The following is a 19037-nucleotide window of genomic DNA, read 5'->3' as shown; positions in this document are numbered from 1 at the left end:
CCTGACATGTCAGTGGCCTTGCTCACCCCAGGGCTCTCTGGTGGAGTAGGGGAAGCTCCCTACACCAGCTCCAAGAGGGGCTGGATCCCAAGGAGCATTTTGCTTCTGGCCAGCTGTCTAGCTCTGAGGGAGCTTCCTCAAGCCACCCCTGCCCCCCCACCAAGAGCTTGTTCTATCTTGCCCCTAATGGCTCAGAACCCCAGCCAAGCAAGGCTAGGAGGTTAGGGCTTTCTCCACTTGAAAGAGGGTCTCTCCTACCACTCCCCCAAGGGACTGGTAGCCTGGGGCCTCCTAGAGGGCCTGGGATCCTGGCAGCCAACCTCGTGGTGGGGAGGTAGGCACCAGAACTTCTGGAGATAAAGATTCCTCCTCTTGCTGCTGTCATGCTTCTCCCCCCTTCTGCCTCCTCTTCCTCCTCCACACATGTTTCCAATCCTCTCTCAGGTCCCTCTCCCCAACCCCAGCCCCTTCCCGTTTCCTTGTTTCCTCTCCGAGGCATCCACTCACATGTGGAATTCATTAGGAGACCCTCAGGGCTCGTAACCCAACTCTGGCCTGGGCTTGCGGAGGGGGCCCTGTCCATGGCTCCCATGCTGAATCACAGCAGCCTCCCCATCCACCCCGGCCCTGCCCCGAGCAGCTTTGAGCCAGCAGCCACCAAAGCTGGTCAGGGCCAAGGGCTGGTGCCTGCTGGTTGGGGGAGGCATGGCTGGGTGTCTGGCTCACCTCTTCCTTCTCCAGCCTGCCCCCCCCCACCGTGTCCATTTATCGTCGCCTCCCCACCAGGCAACAGGCTAGCTTCTGATCCCACGGTTTGGGGTTGGGGGGTTGGGGGGGTGGCAATATGGGCTGGGCCTGAGGTGGAAAATAGACCGTAGGGTCCTACAGCAGCCTGGAAGAGCGTGGGGCTCCGCGTGATCATCTGGCCGACCCTCCGCTTCCATCTGAAGATGGGAAGGACACTCCAGGGAAGAGATGTGTGAGAAGCCACTGGGCAACATAAAGCCACTTTCTCCCCTGAAGGACACGCTGAGGGCATAGTCCCGTGAGTGGATAGTGGAGGTCATGTCAGCAACGGATGCTGTGGTCTCCAGCATTTTTTGGTGGTTTTTTTTTTAAAAGATCTTATTTATTTATTTATTTATTTACTTACTTACTTACTTATTTGAGGGGGCAGGGGGACAGAAGGAGAGGGACAAGCAGACACCTCACTGAACGTGTAGCCCGACGGGGGGTTTGCTCCCACAACCCTGGGATCATGACTCAAGCGGAAATCAAGAGTTGGGCATCCAACAGACTGAGCCACCCAGGTCCCCGCTGTGGTCTCCAGAGTTTGGGAAATGCCAGGTGAACAAAATAAACCCAGCTAGATCCTGGCAGGACTTGTCAGAGCCTTTAACACACTTCTGTGCCAGGCAGTTTGGGCCACAGCGCTCATAGTGTTTTCCAGACATTTGACCACATAACTTTTTTTTAAAAAAATGATTTTATTTATTTATTTAACAGAGAAAGAGAAAGAGAGAGAGAAAGAGCACAAGTAGGGGGAGCAGGGGAGGCAGAGGGAAAAGCAGGCTCCTCGCTGAGCAAGTTTGATGCTGGGCTCCATCTGGGGACTCTGGGACCATGACCTGAGCTGAAGGCAGATGCTTAACTGATTGAGCCACCCAGGTGCCCCACATAACCTTTTATATCAAGGTGTACTGGGGAGGCCCAGTGTTCCATGGATCCCACTTTGGGAAAATCCCTGAGGAGGCAGGAGGTCTGGGTCAAAGCCCCCTGATGGAAAGGCTCTCTGAGTTCAGAGAGGAGGGGCTATTGTCTGCTGGGTCTGAGCGAAAGGTGGGAACTGAATGGGGGTGACAGCTGAGGAAGGGTAAGAGAAAGCAACAGGGGTCTGGTGTGGCCGATGCTTGGAGGTGGGATCATGTTTGAGCCGTGTTAGGATCCTGACGACACTGATTCCCTCCCCGCCCTTCATCATGGGGGGGCAGGCAGGTGGGTGGGCAGGCGTGGCCGCAGAGTCAAAGGCGTGAGGCCGGCGGGCAGGGCCTTGCACCACGGGATGGGACCTGCACCGGCAGGCCCCAGGTGTTGGGAGCATCCACGCCACCGCACCCACCCAACCATCAGCCTCGGGACAGGGCAGCCACCAGCGCCAGGCCCAGCAGTGGTGCTCGGTCTCCTCTGTCTCCGTTTCACCTCCCTGTGGGGCCGGCCTCTCTGCTCGAGCCCCTTCTGCTCACACTCCTTGGCACAGCTGCTGCAGGCCCCTTCTCATCCCTCTGCTCCAGAAAGCTTCCTTCCCTGGGGTGGTCATCGCCTGCCCCCAGGGCCCTCTCCCCACTGTCCTGGCCCAAGAGGGTTGAGCCCAGGGATACGTGCTCATCCCTGGGCTGGGCCCTCCAGGGGTGGGCTTCCTCCTGCCTTCTCGCAATTGGCATGGTATAGCGCACACCCACTTTATAGAGGAGGAAGCTGAGGCCCCAAGAGGAGAGGCTGGGGGTGGAATCAGGACTGGAACCAGGTCTCTCTTGGTCAGGTTCCCCCCCACCCCAGTCTCCACCCACCACCCCTCCTCTCCCGCCCTGTCGCAACACGCACGGCACACTCACGCCTTGGATTATGCTTGGAGCCCTGAGAGTCAGAGTCCATTAGATTCCTCTCCCGCAGGAGATCTTAACCTTTGTGGGGATGGATTCTGCCAAGTTCCAGGGCACGTGCCTCTGTGGCGGGAATAGGGCAGCATAAGGGCCAGGCCGGGGAGGGGAGTCTTCTAGACCCTTTCCTGGTGCTGCCCCTGGTGCTGTCCAGCCCAGGCAGCCAGACGGCTGAGCCCATGCGGGATGGCACCGGGTGCTGAGGCCTCAACCCCGCAACCTCGCGCCTGGCCCAGGACAGCTGGGTCCCAGGCCATTTCCCCCGGCCTCATCATGATCATGTGGTCACCATCACCAAGGCCTCGTAGGATGGATTCCTGAAAAACAGGGCTGTGTGGGCCAGTGGGGAGGGAAGCAGACAGGCCCAGGCGGCAGGCAGATACTAATGAGGCAATTAGGCCTGGCGGCTACAGAGAGACCGAACAGTCTCCACCCCTTGGCCCACCCGCAGCAGACCCAGCCCAGGCCCCTGGCACTTCCGCCCCGCCAGATACCCTGGGAATTCCCAGCCTCCTCCACTCTCTCAGCCTCAAAGCTTGGAACGCCTTTACCGTCAGGACCCTGCCCATGCTGGTTCTCCCGACGGGGAAACCAGAGGCTGGTTCAGCCAAGACAGAACGGGACCCAGACTCGGACAGGACAGAACGGGAGTCAGGCAGCCGCTCCTGACTCCATCACTACTTATGGCCTTTGCTCTGGCCAGCAGTGCCTGTCGAAGACACCCTCCTGCCTCCACCCCTGCTCCAGGCGCAGGGTTCCAGGCCCTTCGGGACAGAGGTGGCCTCAGAAGGATCAGAAGCCTGGAGCAGGAGGCCAAGGGCAACATGGTGGCCAGGGCAGCAGATGGGCAGGTGGCTTAGGACTCCTACTCCCCCTAAGCCTGGGCTTGCATCCCTCAGGACCTGGGTGGCCTGGGTACCCCCAAATTCCAAGTTTCACAAGAGGGAGGGGGAATCAACTCAGAGTACAGACTTCGGGAAGGAAAGGGCTCTGGCCTTCATATGTGGCTTTGGGGCAGGGACTGGGTGGTCCTGAGCTCACTTGGGCTCTTTACCCCTCTGCTGTTTCTTCTGAACACCCAGGAAAGCTGGCCTGGCCTGCCTGGTTTCCTGAGGCAGCTGAGCTGCTGTTGGCCCTCTAGGGATGACCTCACTGTCAGTGGGTGGGGCTCCCAGCTGAGTCTAACCCCCAGGCCAGCCCCTCCTCCAACTGGTGGGTAGTGGTATATGTAGGATTGGAACGCAGGCTGGGGACCCAGGGCCCTCTGAGTCCACCAAGAGGTGGGCATTTTGGCTCGACCTTTGGAGAAAGGGTGAGCCACACCTGGATGGCAGGGAAGGGGAGCCCTCTCCAGAACAGGGAAACTGAGGCCTGCCACTGGAGGTTGGGGACCAGGTGCTGCTAGGCACACTGAGAGCAGGAATCCATCCCTCGACAGCAAGGAGCCTCTTCGGGCTCCAGGTAATCTCACTGAGTGACTCCAGCAGGTCATGCAGGACAGGCTGAGAGGCCCAAGTGGGAAATGGAGGTGGGAGGCTTCCAGAATCACCCAGTGTGCAGGGGAGAGCCAAAGGCATTTGAAATCACGGCTGGTGGCTGACAACACAAAGTCTAGAAGGAGGCCAGGGTTCTAATGCTGGTTCAGCCACTTCCTAGATGCCCACTCCAGCTCTGGAAGACAAATGGGTAAGAAGGTATTTAATTTAAAGGCAAGAACTAGGAGAAGTTTCCAACAGAAGGACCAGTGAGTGCAAAGGCCCTAGAGACGATGCAGGAGGACAACAAAGGAGGCAGGGCTGGGCTGGGAGAGTGAGGGAAAGAGAGTCAGACAATCTTGGCCCTTGAGGAGAGGCAGGGCAGTGGGGAGAGGGGCTGAGCCGCTTCATTAAGGGCCACACTGGCCACGGAGAGAAGCTGGGACTCTGTCAGGACGATGGGAAGCTCCAGAGCGGGAGAAGGCCAAGTCTGATTCCACATTCTCAAAAGATGCCTCTGGTTGCACCTAGGGGAACGGAACAAGGGCTGGGAACGAGGCTGGCAGGGTGGGCCAGGGAGAGGGAGGAGGGCCGGGACTACGTTGTAACGGTCAGTGAAGGTGGATTCGGAAACCGGCTTATGGGATGGATCGGCCAGGTGTGCCTGGGACATGGGAAGAGCGTTTGATAGCACAGATGCTATGTGCAAGGTATAGATAGGCCCCTCTTGTTATGGGGTGAATAGGTTCACATACCTCCAGTCTGTCCCCTGCCCCCACCTTCCAGAAATGGGAAAGAGCAAGGAGTCAAAGAGTAAGCAGTCCCTGTGGACTGTGCTTGGGTCCCCTCCTGTGGGAGGGGCCGGGAGTCGCAATAAGAGCCAGCTGGGAACCTCTCCCGGGGGAAAGAAGCTCTGGGTTCTTAGTCTGGGGCCCAGCCCCTGCCACAGCTTGACTGGTAACCGCGGGCCTCAGTGTCCCCATCCGTCAAATGCGTTGACAGCCTTTCCAGGGCTGATTAAAGGCTGGACGAGGAGCCAAAAGGGAACGTGATTTGAGACAGTCAGGTGTGCACCTGCCCACTAAGCCCACAGGGTTCTGCGTGTGGGAGATTGTAGCTGGAGCCCGAGGCAGGTACTCACCCCGCCTCCAAGACGGCCCTTCCCACTTGCCTGTGTTTATGTGTTTCCTTCCCATCACCTGGGCCACCATGACTCACCTCAGGCCCAATGGCTGAGTAACTGGCTGGGCCTGGAGCCAGGCCCTTGGGCAAGACATTTCCCTTCCTGGGCCTCAGCTTCCCCACCTGCAGAACAGACAAGGCCTGCTCTGGTCTCGCTGGGGAATCGCCAAGGATCGCAGGGCTGAGGATGTGAAAAACGCTGTAGGACGTAGGAGGAGGGCAGCACAGGGTGTGACCTTTGCGTCGGGACAGAAACTGGGCCTGCTTGAAATCAGTCTCTAATCCGTCCTGAGCAGAGAGCATCCCAGGAGGCCCCCATCTCCCTTACGGGGACCCTCGTGCTGAGGAGAGCTTGGAGGACAGAGGGCCGGGCCAGGAGGAAGGCCTGGCGGGGGGAGTGGAGGGGGAGGGGCCGGACTCTGGGTGAGAAGCCAGGACCTCGGGAACTCCAGTGACAACAGGGGCTCACACAGGTGAAGTCACACAGATGCTCCCTGGCTGGATCGGCTCCCTCCCAGATCCCTCCAGGCTCAACTGCCCTTAAGTGGGGAGAGGGTAGAAAACAGGAACAACACCCAGGAGGATCAGAGAAGGAGCACACTCTGCTGAGGTCAGACAGGGAAGACTTCCTGGGGTCAACACCCCTCAGAAGCTGCAGATGATTTCAGAAGGCAGGGGTCACAGAACGAGGAAGTGTGTGGAAGCAGGGGTGCCATGTCTGGGCACAGACTAGGGGGCAGGAAGGGGCCAGGGTGACATGAGCCAGGGCTGGGGACAGAGAGGCCATGGCTGGCCTGGCTATGAATTGAGGCTTTAGCAAATAGGTTTTATCTCCCTTGTCTACCACAATCAATCAGCTGGTCATGCCTGCTTAGGACGGTTTTGAGGCCAGAGGGTGGTTTAGCAATCAGGAGTGCTGTGATTGACTAGTAATGTCTGCCAGGGACAAAGCAAGGCAGAGTAGTATAGGTTTGTCCTCTAGTCTGGCTCCTCAGGCTGGCCCCAGTGGGGGACACACATGGGGAGGTTAGCTAAGGGCCTGCTCTGCCGTTGTGGGAAGCTGGGAGAGAGAGCGATTATGCTGGTCTAGTTCCCCTTTGAGGTCCCAATCCCCTTCCCTGCATACGCCCTGGCCTAGGGCAGGAAACGTGTAAGCTGGAACAGTGGGGAGGCTCCACAGTGGCCTGGCTCTCCTCACTTCTTCCCCTTTATCTCCTCCAGGGAGCTTTGGAGAGTTCCATCCTGCCAGCTCTTGGTCTCTGCTTCTCTTGAGTTTGACCCTTTCCCACCTGCTCCCCAGGGCCCTATTCCTCCTATCCCTCTGCCTCACACCTGGGCAGGGTAGAAGGGAAGATGAATAGGCATGTGGCTCCCCAACCTGAGAGCTGTTCCAGGCAATAGCTTCTCCGGGCCACACTGCTATCACCCAGGGTCTGGTGGCTCCCTCCTGGAAGGAAGGGAGGGGCAGAATTTGGTTCCGTTTAGAACCTGTCACCACAGAGATCCAAGCAATAGCCAATAGCCTGTAACAAGCCCTCTGTGACTGGTCTGTGGGTACTCTTCCAACAAGAATGGCAAATGTCCAGACATTACAGGGTCTGTGTATGTGTATGTAGCTAATGGAGAGTGTGTGCGCACATGCGTGTTGTGTATTTCTGCACACACCCATATTTCTGCCTGTGAGCATATGTGGATACAGGGTAGGTCTATGTGTGTTTGGGACTGTATTGTGTGTGTCTTTACCTGAGTGCATGTGCATGTACAAGCTCAGGCGTGCACAGCCAGAGCTCTGCCCAGGGCAGGAGAGTTGCCAGGCCTTTCACGGTTCACTTCTGGCCTGGTTTAGACATTACCTGTTCCCACGGCAACCCAGGCAGGCACCTCACTGGGGGATGGGGAAGAAGCTGTCCCATGGTTCTGGGACAAGCATAGTGACCCCCAGTCTGGGTCTCAGACACAGATGGGCTGGAGTTGCCGGAACTCTCCCCAGCCCCTGCTCAGCTCTCATGGCGGGGTGTGAAATCAATCACCGTTGCAAACTGCCCTCCTGCAAGCAGCAGGAGCTCACCTGAAATTTGTGTTAGTTTCCCAAGGATAGGAGGAACAGACTCTCCTCCCCTCCTCTCCCTCTGGCATGTGCTGTTCAAAACATGTTTGCCCATTTCTAAGAAATCCATGGACACTGGTAGGAAAAGGAAAGTCTGCTTCCAAGATGCTTAAACTATTCTTATTTTTTAAAAGATTTTATTTGAGAGAGAGAGCAAGAGAGAGAGAGACTGTGCGCCCATGAGCAGAGGGGAGGGGCAGAGGGAAAGGGAGGAGCAGGCTCCCCACTGAGCAGAGCCCTGGGATCTGACCTGAGCCCAAGGCAGAAGCTAAACTGACAGAGCCACCCAGGCGCCCCAATGCTTAAATTATTCTTGGCGACATAGTTCCTGGGTCACCAAGCCACGTGGATGGGGGAGGGGTGGACGGCAGGGAGGCTGCACACCAGCTCACATCTGGCTTAGTTCACATCAAACATCCCACTATCATAGCCAAGCCTTGTCGTGCTGGAAGTCCCCTTCACTGCTTGGTTCTGGGGCTGGATATGAGCAGATAGGGAAGGTAGCTCCACACACGCCTCATGGGTTCAGGCCTAGCACCTGGGGGAAAAGGGGTGAGACTTGGGGAGGTAGACATGCCACTGGGTATCCAAAGGGAGAAAGTCTGGTGGGGTTGCTGGACAACAACAGTGATAATTCCAGTGCAAAATTGGGGGCAAGGGTCCCAGGGGCATGGAGCAGGGGGCTAATTCTAGCAGAGAAGGGCTCCCTGAGGGTGACACCGAACTGTGATCTTCTAGAAGGCTGGCAAAGGGTGAAGCCAAAAAATGTCCAGGCCATGGGGGTAGGGTGTACAAAGGCCTGAAGGTGTGTGGGAGAAAGGGACAGCCCTGAGACAGCCCACCCATACTCCACCTCCAGCTTACCCCCAGGGACCCGGACCTATTCTGGGGGTCCCCACCCTGCCCCTCAGGGAAACCCTGGTGAGGGGGTGAGGGGGAGGTGGGGCACCTCTCCTGGGGGCTGCAGATGGGGGAGGGCCTGAACCCTGAAGGGCAGGAAAGGCCACATTCCTGAAGAGGAAAAATGTCTTTGATCCCAAGACCTTGCTCAGGGCACAGGGCTCCCTCTTCCAGGTATGTCTCGCAGCATTCTGGAGGGAGACTCACAGTTGTAGGGCAAGGTCCTGGGCAGAGGTGGTCCTAGCCTCCTGCTGTCTGACCACGGGCGAGTTCCTGCTGTGCTCTGTAAGTTAGAGAGTTCTGTGTCCCCCCCTGGCATGCACGTGCACACTCATACATATGCACCCAGGGCATCCCGGATATGATCCATTTTATGCCTTGTGTCTAGCTGTTCAAGATTGGAGGCAGGGCTTCCACCCAAGAACCAAGGCTTTGGGCTATGCCTCCAAGCTGAGAGATGGCGGTCCAGGGCCCCACAGGCAGCTCCTACAGCCAGGCTAGTTCTCTTCCACTCCTTTGCTTCACTGTCACCTTCTCCTCAGGTGCCTCCCTCCTTCTGGATGCATCTGAACCCTGCCTCTTCCTCCGTGCTGGAGGATGCACCCACCTCCCGGGGAGTTTCTCCATTTCCTCACATCCTCACAGGTCTCTCCTCCAGCCTGTACGGTTCCCCTGGAGGAGTCCTGAAGGGGAGACAAGGGAGCCATCACGAGCTAATGGGGAGGGGGGGTGGCACGGCCTCCCTCCTCTGTCCAGGGAGATAGGGACTGCGGGGACACAGCGGAGGCTCCCATTTCCCACTAGTGAGAGCAGTAACCAATTCACCAGGCCCTGCTGTCCCCAAAGCTCCAGCCAGCCCTCAACAAACCCGCTGAGGAATGATTCATCAGCCAGCAGGTCCCCTCCAGTGTGGGTCTGCTTAGGCTTCCTTTTCCAGTGCTGCCGCCGTCCCTGACAACCAGCACGTGGACTGCCAGTCGAGGGTCTGACCTCAGAGAAGTGCCCTCATCGCTGGATAGATCTGTGACGGGCCTGCTGGGCTCTGTCCAGGCAAGGTGGCTGTGTGCTAACCAGCCTAGGGCAGAGTGGGAGATGGGAACCCCGAGGAAGTGGAGGCACTCCGCCCGCTGGGAACGGACCGGGCGGACCGCAGGGCCCGGCCCTTAGCTCCCTTCCTGGGCAGACGACACTGGCTCCGTAGGGAAAGCGCGGTAGTCCGTGCGCACGCGCGCCTCTGGAGTCAAGCCGCTTTGTTCCTGCGCTACCTGCGGCTCCATTCACCTCCTCCGCCCCGCCCGCCTGCGAGCGAGTCAACACACCGCGCTCGCGGAGACCCCGCCCACTTCCCTGCGCCGGGTGCAACGGGTGACGAGCCGCCCTCCCTCCCAACCGTCTCCTTCAGTCACGATTGGCCATCTGCGCGACGCGCTCCCGCCTACCGCGAAAGTTGGTTGGCGCACTGGGAAGGAGGTTGGCGAGGAGAGAGGTTGATAAAGGAGAGCTCCCCGCCCACCCGCCCCTCCGAGAGAAAGTCACGTGGCGCTTCACTCGGCGCCTGTCACCTCCCAGCTTGTAAAGCTTTCTTAAAGGGCTAGCTCTGTCTTCTTGGGGCTGGCCCTTTCCAGGATTTTTCCGCTCCTGCCTGCGGAGTGTGGGACGGCCCTGGGTCCTCCTAGTCCTCTAGTCCCCTGTTCGCTGATTACCCATCAGGCCTGCTGGGGTGGGATCCCCTTTCAGGTCTCGGAGCCTGTGGCCACCCTAGGGACCAGTCGGTCGCCTGAAACGGTGACCTTATCCTAAGCACAGTGCCTGGCACGTAGTAGGCGTTCAGTTTCCATTTGTTGAATGAACTCGCTGAGAAAATGAATGAGTGGGGTTGACAGACAGGAGGAGGGGGATGTTGCCTCAGCGTGACCGCCCCCACCCACCGCCCTATCCCTGGGGAGGCTCTGCTTCAGGGAAAAGTCGGGAGGGGATGCGAGGCGCAGGACGTCCCTAGGGCAGCCCTTCACGGTAGGACTCGGAAGCGCTGCGAGCGCGGGCATAGAGGAAGGGTCTTGGCCGGGCACCCCCGGCTGGTCTTAGCCAGGTCGGGGTTGAGGTGGGCCGAGGGCCCGGGCGGGCGCAGGTCTCAGGGTGCACGGGGCCGCGAGCGCGTTCGCGTACTCCGTGGGGAGGGGCGGCGGAGGCGCGGCGCCTTTAAGCCCGGGCGCCGGCCCTGCGGCCCCGCCCCCCCCCCCCGAGGACGCCTCGGCGCGCGGCCGCCGGAGCCGCCGTTTAATTGGGGCTGTCAGGCCGCGGCGCGCGCGGAGGGCCGGGCGGGACGGAGGCCGGGAGGCCGGGAGGCCGGGGCGGCGGGCGCGCAGCTCGGCGGGAGGCGGGCGCCCGGAGACGCGGCTGGGGCCCGCGCGGCCGGGGCGCCGTCCCAGGGCAGGGCTGCCCGGCCCCTGCCCCGGGCCGCCCGCGCTCCCCATGAAAAACCAGCTCCGCGGCCCCCCAGCGCGGGCGCACATGTCGGCCTCGGGGGCGTCGGCTGCTGGGGACACCGGTGCGGGGTCGGAGCCCGGTGCGGTGTCAGGGTCCGGCGCTAGCACCGGCGCGGGAGCGGCGACGGGTGCGGGGGCCATGCCGTGCAAGAGCGCCGAGTGGCTGCAGGAGGAGCTGGAGGCGCGCGGCGGCGCGTCCCTGCTGCTGCTCGACTGCCGGCCGCACGAGCTCTTCGAGTCGTCGCACATCGAGACGGCCATCAACCTGGCCATCCCGGGCCTCATGCTGCGCCGTCTGCGCAAGGGCAACCTCCCCATCCGCTCCATCATCCCCAACCACGCCGACAAGGAGCGCTTCGCCACGCGCTGCAAGGCGGCCACCGTGCTGCTCTACGACGAGGCCACGGCCGAGTGGCAGCCAGAGACCGGCGCTCCCGCCTCGGTGCTTGGCCTGCTCCTGCAAAAGCTGCGCGACGACGGCTGCCAGGCCTACTACCTCCAAGGTGAGGGCAGCACTGAGACCCCCGTCCGGGATTCGGGCTCTCCCGCGGCTCCCTGACGCCCCCGCCGGAGGCTGCTTTCTCTCCGTGCGCTCCGCCTGCCCGGCCGGCGCCACGTCGCCCCCGGCTAGCATCCGCCTCTAACGGGAGCTCGGCCCCCGCGGTGAGGGTTTAGGCTGGCGCGAGGGTCCCTTCTGCATCTCGTCCTCGACACAATTCGAGTGGGCTGAAGAAACTTTTGCCAACCTGGGCTTTCCTTTTTTTTTTTTCTCTCCTGTTGTTGGGGCCATGGCAGCGCCTAGTCTCCTGCTGAGCCCCTCAGAGGAGGAAGGGGCCGCCTCCTGGGACCCCAAAGGCGACAGGACACCAGGTCCTGCTGCTCCAGTCTAGAATGCATGTCCCTGGGAGACCAGAGTCAGGATATAGGAACCTTTGGCAGCATTATCCCCGCCCCTAAGGTATAGGGACCGTTTGGGTTGGGGAACTCTGGGCATCTGGGCTTTGGGCTCACTACTTGGGGATCACAGCCTCTTGGAAACACTTGGGGCAGAACTGTAACCAGGGTCCCCTGCCATGGCTGTCTGGGACCCCCAAGTCCCCAGCCTACTACCCTTGAGCTTGTGGAAGGGGGAGGCAGCTGGGGGGCGAGTGGCTGCAGCCGGTGTTTCCAATTAACATTCCAAAATGGCCTCGCTGGCAGCGGGCGTGCAGGCAGGGAGGGGAGGGGAAGCCTGCGGCACCCTCGGGCGCAGGGCCCATGCCTAGCTGCAAGACGCTCCCCATTTCTTGTCTCTGTAAAGCCCCAGCAGCCCTCCCCCTGTGTTTCCAAAACTAGGGTCCTTGAGATCTAAGCGGGGGAAAGGTGGATTGGGACCCCTTTTATGAACTTGCCACTGTGGGAGGGAAGGGCCAGCCAGTACTTTCACACTGTCCTCCCTGACTGTGGTTGGGGTGGGGGGCAGGGACCGGACTCCCAGGCAGGAGGCCCAGGACCTCTGTGCCTCTCACTGACCTAGACATAGCTCTGGCCCCTGCAGTCCCCTCTGTAAGAGGGGTTTGCACACCCACAGGTGCTGGCCGGAGACGGGGTTGTCTTCTTTCCTTTACCACTGAGCCGTTACTCAGCACCCATGGGTGCCAGGTGTGCCTGGGGGCTGTGGAAGCGAAATGAGCTGGGGCCCTGAAGCCTAATGGGTCAGGATATGGCATTCAGGCATGTTACTTCACCTCCTGGGGGGCCTCAGTTTCCCATTCTGTCGGGGGTCATAAGCTGGATGTAGAGAACACAGGAGCAGGTACACGTGTAACCCAGTTGGCAGGGCCCACATTGGCTGTTGTCGGTGTTAAAGTGCTTGATGTGGGCAGCCCACTGGTCTGGAGACATTGGCCGGTGGCATGGGCAGTCTCTCACCCAGGCCCTCTTACCCTGGCCACAGGTGGTTTCAACAAGTTCCAGACGGAGTATTCAGAGCACTGCGAGACCAACGTGGACAGCTCATCCTCACCCAGTGGCTCACCACCCACCTCCGTGCTGGGCCTGGGGGGCCTACGGATCAGCTCTGACTGCTCAGACGGGGAGTCCGACCGAGAGCTGCCCAGCAGTGCCACGGAGTCGGATGGCAGCCCTGTGCCATCCAGCCAACCAGCCTTCCCCGTCCAGATCCTGCCCTACCTCTACCTCGGCTGCGCCAAGGACTCCACTAACCTGGATGTGCTCGGCAAGTACGGCATCAAGTATATCCTCAATGTCACGCCTAACCTGCCCAATGCCTTTGAGCATGGTGGCGAGTTCACCTACAAGCAGATCCCCATCTCGGACCACTGGAGCCAGAACCTCTCCCAGTTCTTCCCCGAGGCCATCAGCTTCATTGGTAGGTGCTGCTGCTCTCTGGGCGGGGTGGGTGGGCAGCTGTGTCGAGGTGTGTATGGGACTTGGGTGTCACTGGCGCCTGGCTGGGTACCTCTGGGCCTGTCGAAGCCTGTGCGTGCCCTGCTTGTGCTGGCATGTGCCCGTGGCCGAACCCATGCCTGCTGTGAGTCACCGAGGCCCTTGGGACCCAAGTGGTCCCCTGAGTCCTGGACCCCCCCCTGCCCCGCCCCATTGCCTCACCCACGGACCCTGCTGTCCAGCTTGTGTTTTTGTGGCTCCGCTGTTTTGGGCTTGGCTAGCTGAAGCATCACAGCTTTCAGACCTCCCACAGGTCTTGCCTGCTCGTCCTCATGCCTCAGCACACGTGTTTTCCGGGAGGGGGCTGCCACTGTGCCTCTTTGGACTTTATTTTGTACCTGAGGGGGCTAAAGGGTGGTGCTGGAGCCGAAGGCTGACCCCAGATGGGCAGCTATTGGAATGTGGCGAGCCAGAGTGACTTGGTAGGGCCCTGGGTGCTCCTGGCAGCCTGTGGGGCTTGCTTGGAGTATAGGAGGCCTCCCTCAGAGCAGTATGTCCCCCTGTTGCGCTTAGAACCATCAGCCCCCGATGGCCCCAGCTGACTCAAGCTCCATGAGCTGCCTTATCTTCGACCTCCCCATCCTGCTTCCTCTGCGGCCAGCTGGAAGCTGTTAGCAGGTCATCTTCCTGGCCCTAGCTCTTACCCAGGGTGCAGGGAAGGGCTACCAGATCAGCATGAATGTAAACCCTTGGCTCTCGGAGCCTGATGACCCCGTGTTTCTCCCCAGCCTCCAGTGGCAGAGAGGAGGTGGCCTGGGCAGTCCTCTCCCGCTGGCCGCTGTGTCCAGTGGAGGGCGTTTTGGTGTCAGCTGGGCCGGGCTAGCTTTAATAACAGGAAGTGGGAGGCTTCCCCGCCTCATCCGCTTACTGGGAACCAAAACTAGGTGCCTGGCTGGGAGGAAGGAAGGAAGCTGAGGCCTGGGGGAGGGGCTGCTGTGACCATGGCTATTGGGAGCTTCCCAGCTCTGCCCAGGGAGGGACAAGGCCAGGAGGTCTCTGGGTCCTGCCTGAGCGTTCACTCCTTCTCCCCAACAAGACAGGGGAGCAGAGAAGGGGGATCCCTGGCTCCCAGGACAGAGCCTGGCTCATGGGTGCCTTTATCCTTCTTGAAGGTCCCTTTGCATCTGGGGAGGGAGACAGAACAGGGTATAGGAGTGGGGGAGGGGGACAAGTGAAGGAATAGAGGCCTGAGCACCCCCCAGGACTCGCTGGGACTAGATCAAGCCTCAAGCCCCACGCTGCTCAGCCACACCCTGAGAAGGCTAAAAATAAAGCCCGTGGAAGCAGTTTCACTTTGGATCACCCGGGAGTGGGTTTGGGGGCCAGGCATTCCCCATATCCTGGTGTGTCACCATTGGGGGGCTCATCTCCACCGCCCCATTAGCCCCAAGTCTCAAGGTCAGACCGCACCACTCTGCACCAGGCTGCAGCTTCTCTCTCTTCCCCAGCTTCTCTTGCCCCCAGGCAGTGCCTGGATCTGGATTAAGTGCCTACTGCATGCTTAGCCCTGGGTGCCCTCATGGGGATGAGGAGGGGAAGCTCTGCCAGGCCAGAGGGAATGAGCATCAGAGGCGGAACAGCCTGAGAACCTGTGCATCATCTTGTGGGAGTGCACTGATTGAGTGCCAGCTGTATGCCTGGCTCCCAGTGGGCTCAGAATCAGAGAGCTAGGGACCTGGAGGGCCCCAGAGAGCTGCCTCTTGTTAACCTCCATCCTTGGCACAGTTGTGGCATAGAGGCCCTAGAGCCTAGGGGAGGAGCGATTATGGGACTGAGTTGTTCAGTGGCTTAGCTAGTGTTTATTGAGCTCCTACTGTGTGTCAGGCTGAGGAGACTGAGAGAGACACTGGGAGAAGCTGGGAGGGTGGGCAGAACCTGGTTGGTGGTGGTGGGAGAGGTCGCTGGTGCATGGGCCTTCTGGGGGAAGTCTAGTAAGTGAGGTGGGGGAGGGGGCTCAACTAAGAGAGCCTCCCTGGCAAAACCTCAGGTGTGGCCTTCCTCCCAACCCTGGCTGTTCAGGAGTAAGGCTGAGGGGCAGGGGACAGGGCAGAGCTGGGTGTTGGGCCGGGGCCCTCCATTCCCTCTCCAGGGCTCCCCTCAGGCCTGTTTCCCAGGAGACCCTCAGGGGATCCCCATGGGAGCCGCACCAGAAGAGTGAGCTTAGCCTCTGCCACCAGTCGAGGACTGACCGTGGTATGTGCCAGGAGTTAGGAGGAGTCTGTCTGTGGCCTTTGGCCTATCACTCTCTTTGTGCCTGTGAACCTCATTTATAAAATGAACTTGCTGACCATCTCAGGTGCAGATGGCCTGAAAGGACACAGGTGACACCCTCAGCACAGGCTGGGCACTGTGTAGCCATCACAAGCACCAGGGTTTGGAGAACCCTCTCTTGGCTCAGGTCCTTGTGAGAGCACTGGGAACATGGGGGCCCATTTTATGGATGAGGAGACTGAGGCACAGGGACGTCCAGTGACTCGAAGCTGACGGGTGGCAGAGCCCTCTCCATAGCCACGCTCTTGACCTCCACCCCAAGTGGCTGTCCCACCCGTGTGGGCCTTCACCAGGTCCCTCAAGTGTTGGGCAGCACCGGCCAGTGAACCTGCTGCCCTCTGTGCCCCAGCCCCCCACCTCCGGCTCCCTGGCAGAGGTGTCCTCCTGACCCATGCCTGTGTGTTGCAGACGAGGCCCGCTCCAAGAAGTGTGGTGTCCTGGTGCACTGCCTGGCAGGGATCAGCCGCTCGGTGACGGTTACCGTGGCTTACCTGATGCAGAAGATGAACCTGTCACTCAATGACGCCTACGACTTCGTCAAGAGGAAAAAGTCCAACATCTCGCCCAACTTCAACTTCATGGGGCAGCTGCTGGATTTCGAGCGGACGCTGGGGCTGAGCAGCCCGTGCGACAACCACACCCCCAGCGAGCAGCTCTACTTCTCCACGCCCGCCAACCACAACCTGTTCCCACTCAACACCCTTGAGTCCACGTGAGGCTGGGGCACAGGTGGTGGGGGCCGGCCCCTCCCCAACCCACCCCCCACAGCTCCTCGGGCCAGGTGGGTGGCCCACTCCTGCTACGTCCAGCCAGAAGCTAGGCAGCCTCGGACATGGCCAGTGCCTGGAGGCCCCCGGTGGGCAGGTGGCCGAGCTTCCCTCACCGCCTTGGGGCGGGCGGACCACAAAGCGAGGCCTCCCTCCACAGGACTTTGTGGAGAGGCCCTGAGCTCTGGGACAGATGGCCTCGGGAGGCCAGCGAGGCCTCGCCCTTGTCCCAGGACACTCCATCAGCAGATGGGCCAGCCAGTTGGGCTGTTTTTTAAAGACCCATCCACGGACCTGAGTTTACTTTTTACTTTTGGCAGGTAATCCAAGCTCCCTGGAGCACGGCAAGTGTTCAAGCTCTTCTTGATTTTTCTTTTTTAATGAAAAGTGTTATTTTCAGGCTACACGCAACGGTGGATTGTATAAACCAGTATTTCATCCCTTCCTTGATCCTGCGCGCGCGCGCGCGCGCGCGAGAGAGAGAGAGAGAGAGAGAGAGAGAGACATGTTCTCGGTTTTGTTTTTATTACTACTTCAAAAAGCAATTACTGGTTTTTTTTGTTTTTGTTTTTGTTTTTGTTTTTAATGGAAAAGACAAACCCCGTGTTGATCTTGACCAAATGCGTTTTGCACATGTGTGAAGCCTCCCATTTCTGCAGCAGCAGGCCCTTCTCGAAGGGTTGGCTTGCTGCTCTCTTGGCGTCAACACCGCCACCCCCCCACCCCCCCCGCCAAGTCGTGTCCACATCTCTTGGCCCAGCCCCCGTGGCACTGCACTTGCCCGTGACGACCTCTGCAAGTCACAAAGGGTGGGCTGCGGGTGGCCTTTGCATTTTGGGCCCTCCAGCGGTCCCTGCAGACTGGGCAGACTCCCGGAGGCAGGAGATGGGAGGCCCTGCAGCGGGCCCACTGGAGGGGGAGCTGTGGGGGACGCCAAGCAGTAGCATTAGCCCTCTGGGCTCAGCCTGTAGGAGGGTCTGGGCCCAGGGCCCTTTCTTTATGTACCCACTACTTCTGTCTTTCTCTCTCTCTCCCCGTTTGTTTGTGACTGAGTGGAGGCCCGGCTGCGGGCGGGGGTGCGGGGGAGCCTGGGTGGCCGAGGCCCAGCCCTGCCTCCTAGTTTCTGTCCCTTACCCTGGCTGATGCTTCGGTCCAGCTGCCACTCGGAGCCCCCGTGTCCCATGGAAGCTGGCCCTGCACTCCTCTTGCCCATGCCTTCTACTACCAGGAAACTCGCACCAGGAAAATACCAGGGCAGGGGCAGAAGGGGCAAGGATGGACAAGAGAAAGGGGCGTGGGGCTCTGTCCACCCCCTCCCCCCCGGATCCACAGAACAAAGCCACGGATTCCGTTATCCTCCAGTTTCGTTCCTTCTCCAGCCTCAGTCCCACCAGGTGTCAGGACTGCACAGGGGCCCGGGGAAAGGTGAGTGGTCAGGCCGGGGTCCCTGAGTGAGCCAGCACTTGGCCCGAGAGCGAGGCCGAGGAAGCTCTGCCCCATTGCGTCTTACCTCACGGGGCGGTTTTCAGGGATTCTTTAAGGCAGCGGATTAAAATCTTGCCACAGTCGAGAAATTGACAAAAAGCTTCCATGCTGTACATGGTTCTTTCTCTTTTTTACCTTTAAAAAGAAAACCCCAGAAAGATGCATCAGATTTGTGTACGTGAGAGTATGCGAAGAGGGTGGCCAGTTTTGCTTTATGACCTTATGAAGGAAAATTTGTGACCCTACATATACACACACACACATACATATATATATATATATCCCGAACCAGCAACGGGACTTTGTTTATATTGCAAATAAATATTATTTTTTCTTTAAAACAAAGTGTGATGTCCAATAAGGGACTGGCAGTGGGGAGGGAGGTGGGGAGGAGAGGCGGGAGGCGTCCTAGCACCTGTTCTGTGTGAAGTCCGCTAAGCCAGGAGGAGGAGGGGCCCAGCCCGGTGGGGAGGAAGGGAGGGGTGGCGTCGCCCCAGCCCTGACACACTACAGGCAGGGACCTTGCGACTTTTCTCCGTGGGCTTTTGCTGATTGGTCGACGGGAGATGGAAGCTTGGAGAGGTTTTGTGGACCAAGGTCATACAACTGAGCCAGCCCTCACTCACCCTGAATGGCTCAGGGCTGTCCGCTGGGCCTTGGCCAGAGCTGCCCCAGGGCCTCAGACTCCTGACCAGGCCCTGGGGGCCCTGACCTTTTCCTCTTGCTGCTCTTGTGGGTGGAATAGGGGCTGTGCATTGGTCACCTCAGCCTTCCACCCAACTCCCATCCTCCCCCACCCCCACAGTCCCTGGGAAGCCAGTGGGACTTGTAACCTGGCTGGTGACAGATCAGCCCCACTTTGCTCCTCAGGAGCTGGGCAGTCCTCAGGTCCCTCAAGCCTCCCTTAGCCTCTGTTTCCATCTCTGAAGCAGAACCAATGGCACGAGATACCCAGTGCCTTCTGTATTTGGGGCACGAGGAGCAGGTTCTATTCATTTCCTGGTCTGGGCCTGCAGAGGAGAAGCGGGGGCCATGCCTGGCTTCTCCAGAGCCAGTGAGTGCCCCCTCACCATGCAGGGCCCCCCTGGGGGCTCCAGGCCAGGACCTGGGTGGAAGCAAGGAGCAAGAAAGAGGGAAGGGGACTGGAGAAGGATGGTGGCCATGGCCTGGGGGTGTGAGGCCCTCCGTGGGGGCATAGCTCCATGTGGAATGGAGCTCCAGAATGGGGAACAGAGGCTCCGGAAGGCTTTATGTCTCCT

The 19037-nt window shown here is 59.8% G+C and overlaps 1 protein-coding gene and 1 long non-coding RNA gene across 3 annotated transcripts; one reads left to right on the top strand and one right to left on the bottom strand.

Annotated features, from left to right (window-relative positions):
• Nucleotides 1-7573: 7573 nt before the first annotated feature.
• On the bottom strand, nucleotides 7574-9707 carry LOC131823997 (uncharacterized). 2 transcript variants are annotated; one of them, XR_009350727.1, is made up of 4 exons: nucleotides 9312-9707; nucleotides 8929-9004; nucleotides 8529-8604; nucleotides 7574-7959 (listed from the first exon to the last, which is right to left on the bottom strand). It is a non-coding gene; the product is annotated as an uncharacterized LOC131823997 (long non-coding RNA). The 2 variants fall into 2 exon arrangements; XR_009350728.1 differs by lacking the exon at nucleotides 8929-9004 and having other exon boundaries at nucleotides 9312-9699.
• A 920-nt stretch (nucleotides 9708-10627) lies between these two features.
• DUSP7 (dual specificity phosphatase 7) lies at nucleotides 10628-18123 on the top strand. Its single transcript, XM_059161063.1, has 3 exons — nucleotides 10628-11310; nucleotides 12744-13178; nucleotides 15935-18123. Exons 1-3 carry the CDS (start codon nucleotides 10794-10796, stop codon nucleotides 16240-16242), a joined length of 1260 nt encoding a protein of 419 aa, XP_059017046.1. The 5' UTR covers nucleotides 10628-10793; the 3' UTR covers nucleotides 16243-18123.
• Nucleotides 18124-19037: the final 914 nt, after the last annotated feature.

This window comes from Mustela lutreola, chromosome 2 (genome assembly GCF_030435805.1).
Source record: "Mustela lutreola isolate mMusLut2 chromosome 2, mMusLut2.pri, whole genome shotgun sequence".
In the NCBI taxonomy this organism is placed as follows: domain Eukaryota; kingdom Metazoa; phylum Chordata; class Mammalia; order Carnivora; family Mustelidae; genus Mustela; species Mustela lutreola.
Note: the sequence above shows the minus strand (reverse complement) of the source record. Positions and strands in the feature narration are given on the sequence as shown.

Excerpts from the sequence above, each read along its gene's own strand:
- DUSP7 (XM_059161063.1), top strand. The coding sequence starts at position 10,794 with ATGAAAAACCAGCTCCGCGGCCCCCCAGCGCGGGCGCACATGTCGGCC. Across the intron at positions 11,311-12,743 it reads CCAGGCCTACTACCTCCAAG|GTGGTTTCAACAAGTTCCAG; the intron begins GTGAGGGCAGCA and ends CCCTGGCCACAG. Across the intron at positions 13,179-15,934 it reads CGAGGCCATCAGCTTCATTG|ACGAGGCCCGCTCCAAGAAG; the intron begins GTAGGTGCTGCT and ends TGTGTGTTGCAG.